Consider the following 14302-nt stretch of genomic DNA (forward strand, 5'->3'; position numbering starts at 1 on the left):
ACATTATGAAAATTGTAGTTAGCAACATAATCTATTGCAGTCCACATTTTAGGTACTTTTTGATTACTTTTAGATTACTTTTGACCTAACTCATTTATCATTGATTTGAATAGGATAATCTTATACCATCAACAACATGAAGTGCATTACACATTACATTACATAAAGATTTCTTGAACTGGGATTTATGAAGGAACTGCAGGGGGTCCGTGAAAAGCTAATAATTAATCTTAATAAAATGTTAAATTAAAAAATTAAATTAAAACAAGCAAAACAAATCATTAAATAAAAAGATTCAATCATTTATTTTATTTTTTTTTAATTCTTTATTGCCTCTCAATTTTACATGTAAGTATAGCTACATGACTAATGGCTGGTTTTTGTGTGATTTTTTTAGAAAGGAAAATGTTAAAAATAAAAAAAGATAAATTAGGAAGAACGAATTAATTTACTGACATTTTGTGAAAATTAAGTTAATCATGTAATCAATAAAAATGTAACTGATTCTAAAACAAATGAACATTTTAAAACATAAGTCTAATTATAAATATATATATATTTTTATCTGATTACATAATCTAGATGAATTACAATCACTGCACATCAGCATAGCAATACATATGAGCGATTACTAAATGTCCAGGAATACTTGATTCTAATTGGTCAATCACGGCAGTCTGAGATAAAATCGTTTTGCATCATGATGCTAAACTGTATGGATGATATAAGAAAATTGATTTCCGACATGGCTGTGATAGTTTCATGTCTCTCATATCACTCCACTGATGCTTTGTTCTCACATAACAAAATTATTTCAACTCAAATCAATAATTCATGTCCATTTATTGATTTATTTGGTAAGTAGCCGTGTAATAAGCAGGGTAATGTGGAGTAACGTGATACAAGACCTGATAACCCTGTCTGCTTTTATTTTGTGATATTGGCCTGCTGACTGTACATTAACTCGTGCATAATTGATCGCATCAAATCAAAAGGCAGAGCAAACTACGTTGCTGTATGAGAAATAAGAGAATGTTGGAGCAGTGGCTTAGAGGTGGTGTGGTGCTCATGTGGGAGATGCAACCCTTCTTCTCCCCATCATTTCCTGTCCTGTCTCTAGAGGAAGAGAAATCATTTCATACCCGCTCCAGGGCAAAAGTTCGCACTGTGTACTCCGCCAGAGTTTCAGTCTTCAGCAGTGTGATCTTAATGTCTCCGTACATCTCTGACTCATCTGGCCAATACTTGCAGCACTTCACCTGAAAGACAAACCAAAATAAACACTCAGGTTAGAAAACATTAGAGGTCCACAGCAGCACGAAACTAGCGCTGGGTGATATACGATACTGTGTTTGTCAAATGGTTTTGCTGGCAATGTAAAATGAAACAACATCATGAATATTGAGAAGATTTTAATGCACAATTAAGTTTTCTAAAAAGCATGTAATTACATTAGTTTCATGATTCTTACTTGTATTAGTATGAAAGTGTTAAGACAGATGTTTCAACAGCTTCTCTGATTAAAACTTCAGGAGCAAAACGGTATTAAATTTGATTGATTTTTCAAACTCTCTGCACATGAACTGATTAAAAAACTTGGATATACTGTATATCAGAATGTTTTAATAAAAATGAAAAATATTAAATATAATTATTTGAATAAATGTAATTAAATCCTACACAGAAGAAGAAAAAAAGCGCCTTGTTTATTTTTAATCATATTAAGAAATTGCAAAGCAAATACATAAATAGATATGCATACATTGCCAAAAGCCAAAAACAACTTTTTTTTTTTGCTATATTATACTTACATCTTAAACCTTCTGGTCTCGGAGTTAAAGCTTTACAGCAATCAAACTGATGAAGTGAAAGACTCCCTCCTTGTGTACTGTAAACCGGGTTTATTTCTACACGGCTATTACCTTTATACAAACTGTTAGATTTGCTGTCGGACCTAAGCCATCATCCATTTATCCCTGCTGTTCGCAGCTTTTATCATAAAAAGGGAAAGCGTATTTTTCATAATAGGGCCCCAATTTCATAAGAGGCCAGGGACTGTTAAGAGGACTGTTGGCAGCAGACGATGTCTCCGAAGCACCGAAGGGGCCAATGCGGGTGTGGAGAGGAAAATGAAAGAGGAAATTATGTTGGAGGAAGAAATAGAGGTGGTTTAAAAAGGCTGGAATGAGTGGGCCACAAAACAAGGGAGAAGAATGCATTACATGAGTGTGGGAATTATGATACTTCAAATCACATTTTTAGTTTGACAGCATAACAGACTTATTTATATAATGTGAGCATGTGATAAGTGTACTCTACTGCACGTAACAAACGTATTGTGGTGGTATCCGATGATAATATCACGGGACATTAATATATACCTTATTGAATGCAGTAACAATAAAGTATCATATAGTACTACCATGGAGTTTTGGACCAGAGTTATTATTTTCATCTCATAGTAGATTTTAGTCAATTCTACACCATTTTGTCTAAATAAATTAGAAATAAAACACAGAAAACTAAAATCAATCAAAAATGCTACTGTACAAGTGAATTTAGGCATGATATTGTACAGTGGGAAAATGGATATTAATTTTGGGATCTGCTGAAGATTACATTTAAATGTGTAATTAAATTATTATTGTTTTGAAAGATTGAGTGTCATATGATGGCTACCATGTAAAATAGTTGGAATAAGCATGCTCTTTTAAATATGAAATATCCACCAATACAATAAATAAACATATAAAAACCTCTAAATCAACTGATATATGTAACTGTATATAACTGATATATGCAAAAATGCTTCCCGTATGGAACATGAATATGGTAATCATTAAAATCAATTTACAATTTCCAAGCACACATAAGTGTAACAGACCCACAAATACACAAAGATTTCGAGGAGATGACTGAATGAAATGTGTAGGGTCGTTGTGAATGAGGAGTGTCTTTAGTTGATGAGTTAGTGTGCAGATGAGGAAGGATCTAGAACATACCCTGCCCACCTCCACTAGCTTGGTGATCATGACGATACTAAAGCAGTTTTCTTGCCAAACCATCCTCCAAAAATCATACACTGTCTCCTGCTTGGGCCCTGCAAACAAACAGACAACCACACACATACACACGCACATATTCAATGAATGGCAGCCAGTGCTCCAGACGGCGGGTTTAATTTACCAAGTGTCATTGCATGTTATAAGGCAGTTCAGTAATCCAGAGCCTCACACAGAGTAATTCAATAGCAGACATTTCTGGTGAATGGAACAGTTTTTAACCTCAGCAGGATGTGGCTCTCTGATAGAAAAAGCTAATTTCTCCCATCAATTGAGTCTGCCTCAAAATTCAATTAGAGGGAAAGACAGACAAACCACAAACATGTAATGATTTATTTACGGGAGATCTGAAACGATGAGGAAAGAGGGTGACCTTGTTTTAGTAGAGGTGCGAAAGGGATAGAGGGCGGTTCATGTCTGATGTTTCTCTCCCATGCACACACATTTTTTCTTCTGTCATGGTAGGGAATTTCCAATGACTTCTATTCTTTGGAAACTAAGCTACAGAAAGCTTTTTGCATGCTGAGAATTTAATTAATACATTGTTTAGTATATTCATGAAGTCGGTTTCCTAGTAAGGACAGTTGGCTGGTATCCAAATGTAAGTGATTTCAGGTTTTTTGGTCTTTCACTGCTCTACTGTCTTTGAATACACAGACTGTACATGATTCTACTTATTAGACAACTACTTAAACGATATATAAACAAATAAACTTAAATTATGGCACCAGATTTGCTAAACAGAGCAAATGTGTTTCTATAAAGAGCAACACAATCGACCAAGTGGAGTTTTTAAAAAGACACTACAGAGCATGACATCATATCTCGACTGTTGCAGCGTCCGAGGAATTTGACTCGCCCTCCTTAGTTACTGTTGCTAAAAGAGGGTTTTAATGCCAAAAAGAGGGTTTACACTGGCGCGAGCTGTTAGTAAATCTGTCCCATAACATTTTTCAAATCAAGGATGTACCTGAATGTCCTCACTCTGCAAAAATAATCTATTGAGCTGTATTTTTGTCTTGTTTTCCAGTAAAAAATATCCTTAAACCTTTCCTTAAAAATAAATAAATAAATAAATTTCCTTTAGAAGCAAAATTGCATAATTTAAGATTTGGTTTCATATTGAATTTATTTTTTATTATTTGATGATTTGATAGTAGTTGAATGCAAAGAAAAAAAACAAAGGATGTAAAGGTTAACAAATAAATTATTTTCTGCAGATGTTCTATTAAAAAACAAGACAAAAATATTAGGAAAATGATTTTGCAGTACACACAATCTGTCTGAGATGAGCCAAGGTCCTGCAGTCATTGTGCTGGTGGTTTTGATGGGGATCTCGGGTAAGAAGACAGCAGGTGGTAATCCTGACTCTGCTGCACCATCTCTATTCACACACCTCTATAATTTCCTGGATCAGAACTCATTAGATTCCATCTGGAGGATCTCTGTGTTCTGAAGGTTTTATTCTCAAACACAAACAAACCCAAAGGCTCACACTGAAGAGAGGAAAGAGGCTCTGCCTCCTGGGATTGGACACTGCCAGATTGAACCATATAAACACACACACACACACACACATCCTTCCATCCACAAGTCTTGTCCAGACAAAGATACTCACCCTGAGTGGCGATGAAATGGTTGGATCGATGGTAACCCTAAAAGAAAGAAAGAGAGGTGAGGTGCTGTGTAAGCCATTTGTGTCCTAGAAACATCACTTGTGTGTATCTCACTCCTCTTAGAGTACAAATGCTCTTTAGAGATCTAAGGTCTTTAGTTCTAGATGTCCAGTTGCTTTGAAAGCTACTATTTGAAATCAATCAAAATTTATTTGGACTGTGAGCAGAACGGTTTGATAATCTGTGGGTTACTGAAATAGAATGAGGGTCATGTGATCTCAACATGGTGAGGAGATTCATTAGTTTTATTTTCTAGAACAGAAAATTAGGCTCTAAAATAGGATGACACCAGCTCTGAGCACACAAATCAAGACTACAACAAACAAAACAACAAAACAAAACAGCTACATGAATCAATCAAACTGATTCACTAAACTGAATCTGACCTCCCAACACTACTTAAGAAATTTGGTTACACTATTTCGATAGTCCACTTTAGACATTCTACTAACTATAAGTAACTTTGTAACTACATGTCAACTAATTCTCATTAATTTACAACTACATGTCAACTAATTCTCAGTAGGGTAGGTTTAGGGTTAGTAGAATAAGTTGACATATACTTGCAAAGTTTCTAATAGTCAGTATGTTGTATGTTGTAGATCCATCAAAATAAAGTGTTAGAAGATATTAAGCAGAGAGTCTACTAATACTCTAATGACTGCTAGTTGACATGTAGTTGCAAACTTACTGTTAGTAGAATGTCTAAAGTGGACTATCGAAATAAAAGGAAAGGAAAGCGTGTTTCAATTTTGACACATTACTTACTGCATAACACAAAAGCAACTTTAGTTTAAAAAACTAAAAGCAAATTGAAAAATGTAGTCAAGTTAGTAGGACAGCTAGTAGTGTTTGTTACTCTCCAAAGCTATTAATAAGTCTGAGGCACAAAGAGCAAACAAACAAAAAAGCACCCTGCTACAAAAGTAATACTCAATTGCCCAAACATAAAACTCATCATGGAGGACATGAGCTCCCTACACAATTCCTCCATCAGCTCATGTTTGTAATGTACAGGGAGAAAGAAACTCTAGGAACATCTCAAAACATGCAATTTATTCATCAAAGCTAAGCCGTTTCAAAAGAACTACCTGGGGATGCTCCCAAAAAGTGGATCTGTTTTCATTAAACAGACGTTAGCGGAATAATAGAGACATGTTCTTCATTGTTGCTGAGCATTTGCTGCTCCATTTAGAACACTGCAGACACCCACTACATTTTAGAATGGGCCAAGCTATTTCTTGCACAAACAAACTTAGAAACAAATACACTGTAGATGGAAAAAGAAATTGTGGGGGATGTTTGTTCCACACTGAAAGGATTCATCAGTCTGTGGGGTTTGGAGAATACAAGGGATGCAGAGAAAAACATTGGGAAGATAACTGGTCCAAAAGAGCTTTGTTTTGCTGATTCAGTAGTAGCATGATTTTCTATTACTTATACCAGGGGTCTTCAAACTGTTTTTTTTATGTCAGGGACCCTCAAATATGATGATCCCATTGTCAATGATTCCCTACATAAAGACAGCTACATATTTTCATATATAAAGACTCAATTATATTGTGTGATTAAAGTATATTATAAAACAACAGATTAATAAATAAAAATGGATTTAATGTCATAATTAGTAAAAAAGCTAATTATTCAAATATTATATTGAATATGTTAGATATAACCCCCCCCCCCCCACAATTCTTTTTTAAATAAATGTAAGTTTGCATATTTTAGTATATTCAAATACATTTGTATACACAGAATTGTTTCTTTTCTTTTTTAAATAGGCTGCCAATAAAATAATATATGAAATTATTATTGATTTCCAACTTTAAACAGTCTTTAGAATGCAGAATCAAATAGTATTCAATTCTTCAAATGTGTTAAAAATTGAAAAATTAACAAGTTAATTCATTACCAATGACCTTTTTTGTTTGAATTCTGAGTCTACATCTTGCAATTTAGTTTTTTGTTTCCGCTACAGAGTAACAAATAATAAGTAATTGCGACTTTTTATATTCAGATTAATTCCGATTTTTTTAATTCAGTGTTTATATTTTGCAATTCTGTGTTAATATCTCACAATTCAGAGAAAAAAAGTCAGAATTGCGAGAAAAAGAAAGTTGCAATTGCCTTACATATCTATTTATAAGATATGTTTTTACCCCATGGTGGAAACCATACTATATAGATCTCCAAATCTGTCTTTTATTAGTAAGACAACAATGGTCAAAGAGCAAAGAGCAGCCATATAGGCTTGAGAAAAATAAAATAAAAGAAGGTGTAGTACATTACGCAGCAGAGCAAGTGGATTTATAGCACAGTAACAGGGACCATCTCGCTGGAGAAAATGTGAGGTACGTGTTTTGCTCAAGGGCACGATAGCGATGGGGGATCTCAGTAATGATTCAGTTCATGGGTCGCCCTATCTGCCATCAAATCCATGATGATCCTATCACAAGCCCAAAGCTGCAACTTCCCCAATGTAGCCGAAATGCAGCGATTTTTCAAGATGATGATTCAATACATCATGCTTAAAGTTACATATTTAATGACTGATTTGAAAATAGAAGGAAAGTTCACAGGACACAGAAGCTCATTAAAGGGAGAAAAACAAAACAAAAATAATAAAAAAGGCTTGACACAAACACTTAGCAACTCAAAACTCTGAAACAATGCTATAAACGCACTGCATAAAAATCACTCAAAACATCAAAATGGTTAAAGCAAAAGGTCTCTATTGACTCATAACATTTAATAATAACTTTCAAATCAACTAATTATTTTTGGAATAATATTCTCATATATTCATATTTAAAAATGCACACCTAGTAATCTGTCGTATAATGATTATATACTTTTATTTAAGAAAGTTATTATGAAGTGTCACTCTGCTGTTTTTCATACATTCATCAGCCAGAATAGGAACCTTGCTGAAAAAAAAAAAAAAAAGGCTTAAACCAGCCTCAGGTAGTTTGCTGGTCTTAGTTGGTTTAATCTGGTCTAGTTAGTCTCCCAGCCTGTCAAGTTGGTGCTTAGCTGTTCGGTCAGATGGTCTTCCAGTCTGATCAGCTGACAAGTGCCCAAAACTATTTTTTTTTCAGTTTTAAAGGTGCAATCTATAGGCATATGAGCTGCCTGTTTATTCTCTTCAAATTTAGACTTTCTGTTAGACTTTAGCAAATCACTGTGGATTGGTAAATTTAAAGGTTAAGGGTTTGTTTCAATCTTACACACTACTGAAGACAGAACCACTTTGATGGGGGGGGGGGGGTCTGGTTTTAAGGAGGTTTTAGGCACTTTTCAACTGTTCAGGCTAAGAGACTGGCTTCTTACCTGAGCACCAGCTTGGACAAGATAAGAAACAACCTTACACCAGCTAAGGCTAGCAAACCCCCTTTCAGATGTTTTTTTTTCAGCAACTATCCTACTGCAAAGACTAACCTCCTGATCTCTGACCCCTCTCTCCACCTGTATTTTACAGATGGAAGCTGAAAGTTTTATGCATCCACATTTAGGCACGAATATAAAGAAGGTCTGTGTGACACAGAGCCACTTTTCTTCATGTTTAAGTAATCCAAACAGAGCAATGCCATGACACAAAAAGGGGAAGAAAAGAGAGCTATGGGGGAACAGAGGGAAAGAAAGCGGAGAGAAAGAAAAGAAAGAGCAGTGAAGTACTTACTTCCCTGTTTATCCGAATCTACAGGGTCCAAGAGTCGAAGAGGTGGGGAAGGGGGGTAGAAAAAGACAAGACAGACTCTAGTTAATGAGAGGCTGAAGAGAGCTAGAGGATTAACAGATCACAGACAGAAAGAGAGAGAATTAGAAGAAGAAAACAGAGAGAGACTTGTGTTAGCCAGCTAAGCTCTACGCCAGGGGACAGACACTTGAAATGGAGGCATATATATTTTGGATGTGTAGGTGGGCAAATCTTTGCACACTAAAAGCAAAGTGTGAAGTGTGTTATTTTTTTCTGCCTCTAGCATCATCAAACAAAATTGAAAACTAACAATTTCTCTTAAACAGGCTTCCGGGACACTCCTTCGCTCTGCCATTGGTTGGATAAACTAGCCCTGCCCCCAAACTGGGGTTCAAACAACCGAATGTTTTAAAAGTGCCTTTACACTTCTCAGGGAAATCAACAAACAAATGGCTTTCAGACTAGGAAAGTATTTTAATAATGAAAAAAATACACACTTCTCTTTTAAATTACTCCATTTATTCCTGTGTAAGCTAGTTCCTTGCAAGTTCCTTTATTGGTCTGATTCAAGAGGTATTCAAAAGGAAAAGACAGCAATGAAAAGGAGTAAACACATTAAACAACAGAGCTGCACTCACTTTAATATGTTCCCTAATAGCCTCTACTTACTGCCAAGTTTACCAGAAACAGTAAAAAGAAGCATCCTTTCATTACTGGTCTTTTCTTGACTTTTTGTGCTTTTTACACTCAAGGCCAAAATAAAATGAAAAAAAAAAAAATCAATTCTTGTTAAAATGCCTATGCTCTGTTTTGTTTCATCTGTGCCCACCTACCTCTTTATTAAAGGGGAAATCGGACACAAAATGACCCCAAAACACTTTGCCACACATGTCAGTAAGCTACGCTTCACATCTGACCACGCTCTAAAATCCTTTGGGAGGTCAGATATGCCAGGAAAGGAACAACAACCAAAAGTTTCACCCATCACAAAAAGGACAGCTAGTGATCTGAAAAGTTTCTATCAAAACTGATATGATGATATGCCACATACAGTATGGCAAGGCTAAGCGAGAGTGTCCACATATATTGAATAAACTCCAGGGAAGCCACATAATAACAGAAACAGTGTGAACATTTGTGAGTCTGGCTGAAGACAGTATGTGACTGCTGACTTACATCGATGTAATTGGCATTGATATAGTCAGAGTTGGGATCACCGAGCAGCGGGTGCAGTTTCACCCTGTGACGGTCATCTGAAACACAAAAACAACCGCATGAGCCCACTTTGCGGTGAACTCACATTACTTCTGTGCAATAAAGAAGTCTTTTTATATACAAATTAAGTTTATTATAAGGAATGTCTTTCCACACTAATTTTGTTGGTATGTTAAAGGTGTTAACTTAATTTATTAAATTCCTTTAGTGAACAGCAGAGGCAGTCTGTGCAAATAAACAATGCTGTCAGCTGGTGTAACTTATTGTAAGTGAATTTCCACCCTTTACTTTTAGGAACATCAAAGCTTTACATTATCAGACATTTTGAAACTGAAATAAGTTTTAACATCCATTGAATGTTTAAAGGCATTACTTTGAAATCATGATATTTTTATACGCATACAAAGACTGAAGAAATTGACTCACAATCCATCAGGGTATCGTGCCTTCCCTTAGCTTTATCCTTCTTCTTATTGATATCCCAGCCATCAAAGAAGCTCTACAAATATATGATTGAAAATAAAGAAACAGAGAGAGAGAGAGAGAGAGACAGACAGAGACAGAGAGATAATTTATTTGTTAGTTTTATAATTCTGATATCCTTAGACTTTGTCTAAAATGCATTTTATTAAAAGGCAATTTTTGAGATAAATAGACACAGACATGCATTTTGTGTTATTACATTAAGCTAAATGTAATACAATTCCACTTTCAAGGAGGAAAAACATGATTTCATGCTTATGTTGAACAAACTTTTTATGTGAACACTTGCAAATGCTGAAATTATTAAATTACACAGTGGACACAAGGTAAAGGAAAACTGAATGTTCAATATCACAGAAACAGCATCAGGTAGACCAAACAACTTCTAACTGAATTGATCTGCATCCTGTTTTAAAATCTCAGACGCTCCCAAACCCTGACTATCAAATCTAGCATTCACTGAAATATAAATGCGACCCAGTCTTAAGTGTCAATTTTTCAAAATTGAGATGTAAACATCATCTGAAAGCTGAATATAATCCTTCCATTGATGTATGGTTTGTTAAGATAGGACAATATTTGCCGAGATACAACTATTTGAAAATCTGGAATCTGATGATGCAAAAAAATCTAAATTTTGATAAAATCGCCTTTAAAATTGTCCAAAGTTCTTAGCAATGCATATTACTAATCAAAAATGAAGTTTTTATATATTTATGGTAAGAAATTTACAAAATCACACACACAGCAGTGAACACACACACACCGTGAACACACACCCGGAGCAGTGGGCAGCCATTTATGCTGCAGCGCCCGGGGAGCAGTTGGGGGTTCGGTGCCTTGCTCAAGGGCACCTCAGTCGTGGTATTGAGGGTGGAGAGAGCGCTGGACATTCACTCCCCCCACCTACAATCCCTGCCGGCCCAAGACTCGAACCCGCAACCTTTGGATTATGAGTCCGACTCTCTAACCATAAGGCCACGGCTTCCCCAGGAAGGAATGTCTGATAATCTTTTGTGGTCCAGGGTCACAAATGTGAATAGAGGCAAAATTTCCACTTCAAACTAGATCTACTAGGTGTAAGCATTTAGACTGCCAATTCTAGTGAACTTCTTATTATTAAATTTTACAAAAGATACCACTTGATTTAAAGGAAAAACAGCATTAAACAAACCATTCATATATTCAAAAGAATGTATATTAGATATGGCTTTCTGGTTAATACAGCAACACCTTTTTGCTTGTAGGACAGACCTCTACTCCCTGTTTTCCACTCTATCTAAACTAAAGATCCTATCAATAAGCACTGATCAATGAACTGTACTTGCAGTCCGCAGGGAAATAAAGCTTATGAAACCCTGCCGTTACATTTGTGTGCTCTCAAACGCTGTTTCTTTTCCGCTTATGAAGCACAAAGACACTGACCTCAAACACACACATACACGCACAGTGTCACTATGTCCAGGAAAGTGCGTATTGATTTTTGAGTTGAATCTGTTTCACACTGGGGAGGAGAGTTTAATGAGTCCACAAGCTGAGCTCCTGAGAGGCAGGCTAGTGGCAGAGCTCTGATTATGTGAAGGGATGTTTTGTCTCGTTGCTCTGTGGACAACAACAGATAGAGGAGAGTCAACAGTCCACACAAGTGCGGCGCCAAGAGGAGATGCTCAAACCGCATTCTGAGGAGAGAAAATTTGCCACGGAGGAAGTGAGAGAGGGATAGAGGGAGGAAAAGAGATAGCCGTGCAGTGTGCTCTTTGTGCAGTAATGCTGAAGGGCTGTGTGACCTCTACTTTCATCTCAATAACTATAGTCCATGGGGGAGTGATGCGAACCTGTCTGAACAGCTCACTGAAAGTTGCTCTGAAAGTTGGCCAAGTCACAACTGTGATACGTAATGAACAATACATCAAGGATCATTACACACTGCTCTTTTACAACATATACTTGTCAATTTAAATCAGATTTGTTATAGTTAACTAAAACTAAAACTGTAAAAAATTGTTTTCGGTAATTGAGCAAAACCTGAAATAAAACTAAACGTAAATATTAGATGAAAAACTACAACTACAACAAACAACAACTTTTATCAAAATATACCTATATAGAAATATTCAAGCTTTTCTAAGGTAAAATATTAAAAGCACATTATAAAATTACCAGACTTAACATAACTCTAAAAATAAAAGCTAATTCAAAATATGAATAAATACTTAACTTTACTTATACTATACTGTATAACTAATACTAAACATTGCCTCAAAGTTTTATTTCAGACCAGGTCACTGATTATTAGCTAAATCTCAAATTAAGCCCAATAGAGTCAGTACCATCTTAAAAGAAAATTGCAAACTGTAAGTGTAATTAAATGTAAAGTGTAAAAAAAAAAAAAAAAATTTGCATGCATATTACTAGCATATTGGCTGTTTATTAGTAATACTTATAAGCACATTAATGCCTTATTCTGCATGACCATATGCTACATCCTCTAATCTTATCCAATAAAAATTTAACAACTACCTTACTATTTATAAGCAGTAATTAGGAGTATTTTGAGGAAAAATTCGAAGTTAATAGTTAGTGAGAATTGGAATTTAAAATAAAGTGACCATGTAATCTGATCTGAATACTCTTAGTGAGTTTAGAACTAGTGTGAAATAAAAAAAACAACAACAACATTTGGCTGTAATTGCTACGGTAAAAATGATTATTTTACTTTTCTACTCTTATTAATTTTTTTTTTTTGTATTATGTATTTTTGATGCCATCTTCATCTGGCTACTAATTATCTTGGCCTTACCTCTCTTATAAAAGAGATTTAAATCTTGCATGGATAAATTATAGTAATAAAATGCAACATACAGTAATAAATAGTAGAAGCATTATACAGTTGTGGTCAGAATTATTGGAACCCTTGGTAAATATGATCAAAGAAGACTGTGAAAATTAACCTGCTTTGTTAATCCTTTTGATCTTTTATTTAAAAAAATCACAAAAAGCTAACCTTTCATTGGATAATAAGAATTTAAAATGGGGGGAAATATCATTATGAAATAAATGTTTTTCTCAAACACACGTTGGACACAATTATTGGCACCTTTTTATTCAATACTTTTTGAAACCTCCATTTGTCAGTTTAACAGCTCTAAATCTTCTCCTATAATGCCTGATGAGGTTAGAGAACACCTGACAAGAGATCAGAGACCATTCCTTCATCCAGAATCACTCCAGATCCTTCAGATTCACAGCTCCATGACGGTGCTTCTTCTCTTCAGTTCACCTCACTCATTTTCTACAGGGTTCAGGTCAGAGGACTGGAATGGCCAGCAGAAGCTTGGTTTTGTGCTCAGTGACCCATTTTTGTGTTGTTTTTGAGGTTTGTGTTTGGATTATTGTACGGTTGGAAGATCCAAACATGGCCCATTATAAGATTTCTAATAGAATCAGTCACTTATTGATTTTTTATCTGTTGGTATTTGATAGAATCCATGATGCCATGTGTCTGAACAAGATGTCCAGGACCTCCAGCAGAAATATAGGCCCACAACATCACAAATACAGCAGTATATTTCATTGTACACATGGGGTACTTTTTTATCCCTGTGTTCACCAAACCCATCTTGAGTGTTTGCTGCTAAAAAGCTCATTTTTTAGTTTCATCTGACCATAGAAGCCAGTCCCATTTGAAGTGCCAGTCCTGTCTGATAACTGAATATGCTGGAGTTTGTTTTTGGATGAGCTAGGAGAATTTTTCTTGAAATCCTCCCAAACAACATGTGGTGATGTAGGGGCTGTTTGACAATTTTTTTTTTAAGGTTTTCTGACCCCGAGACTCAACTATTTTCTGCAATTCTCCAGCTGTGATCCTTGAAGAGTCTTTAGCCACTCAAACTCTCCTTCTCACCGTGCATTAGGACGATATAGACACACGTCCTCTTCCAGGCAGTTTCATTACATTTTCTGTTGATGGAAATTCTTAATTATTGCCCTGATGGTGGAAATGGGGATTTTCACTGCTCTAGCTCTTTTCTTAAAGCCACTTCACTGATTTGTGAAGCTCAATTATCTTTTGCTGCACATCAGAAATATATTCTTTGTTTTTTCTCATTGTGATGGATGATTAAGGGAATTTGGGCTTTGTTTTCCCTCCTATTTATATTTCTGTGAAA

At 35.5% G+C, this 14302-nt stretch overlaps 1 protein-coding gene across 1 annotated transcript in view; it reads right to left on the bottom strand.

Moving 5' to 3' along the window:
• The window catches only part of LOC306878130 (receptor-type tyrosine-protein phosphatase U), a gene marked incomplete at both ends in the record, with an annotated part of 236959 nt that overhangs the window by 17330 nt on the left and 205327 nt on the right, over positions 1-14302 (bottom strand). The window contains 5 exons of the mRNA XM_079430263.1: positions 1143-1259; positions 3003-3100; positions 4681-4717; positions 9612-9688; positions 10077-10149. Of these exons, the coding sequence (XP_079286389.1) occupies positions 1143-1259; positions 3003-3100; positions 4681-4717; positions 9612-9688; positions 10077-10149 (402 nt within the window). The remainder of the gene's footprint in view (positions 1-1142; positions 1260-3002; positions 3101-4680; positions 4718-9611; positions 9689-10076; positions 10150-14302) is intronic.

This window comes from Barbus barbus, assembly GCF_936440315.1.
Source record: "Barbus barbus genome assembly, chromosome: 12".
In the NCBI taxonomy this organism is placed as follows: Eukaryota; Metazoa; Chordata; class Actinopteri; order Cypriniformes; family Cyprinidae; genus Barbus; species Barbus barbus.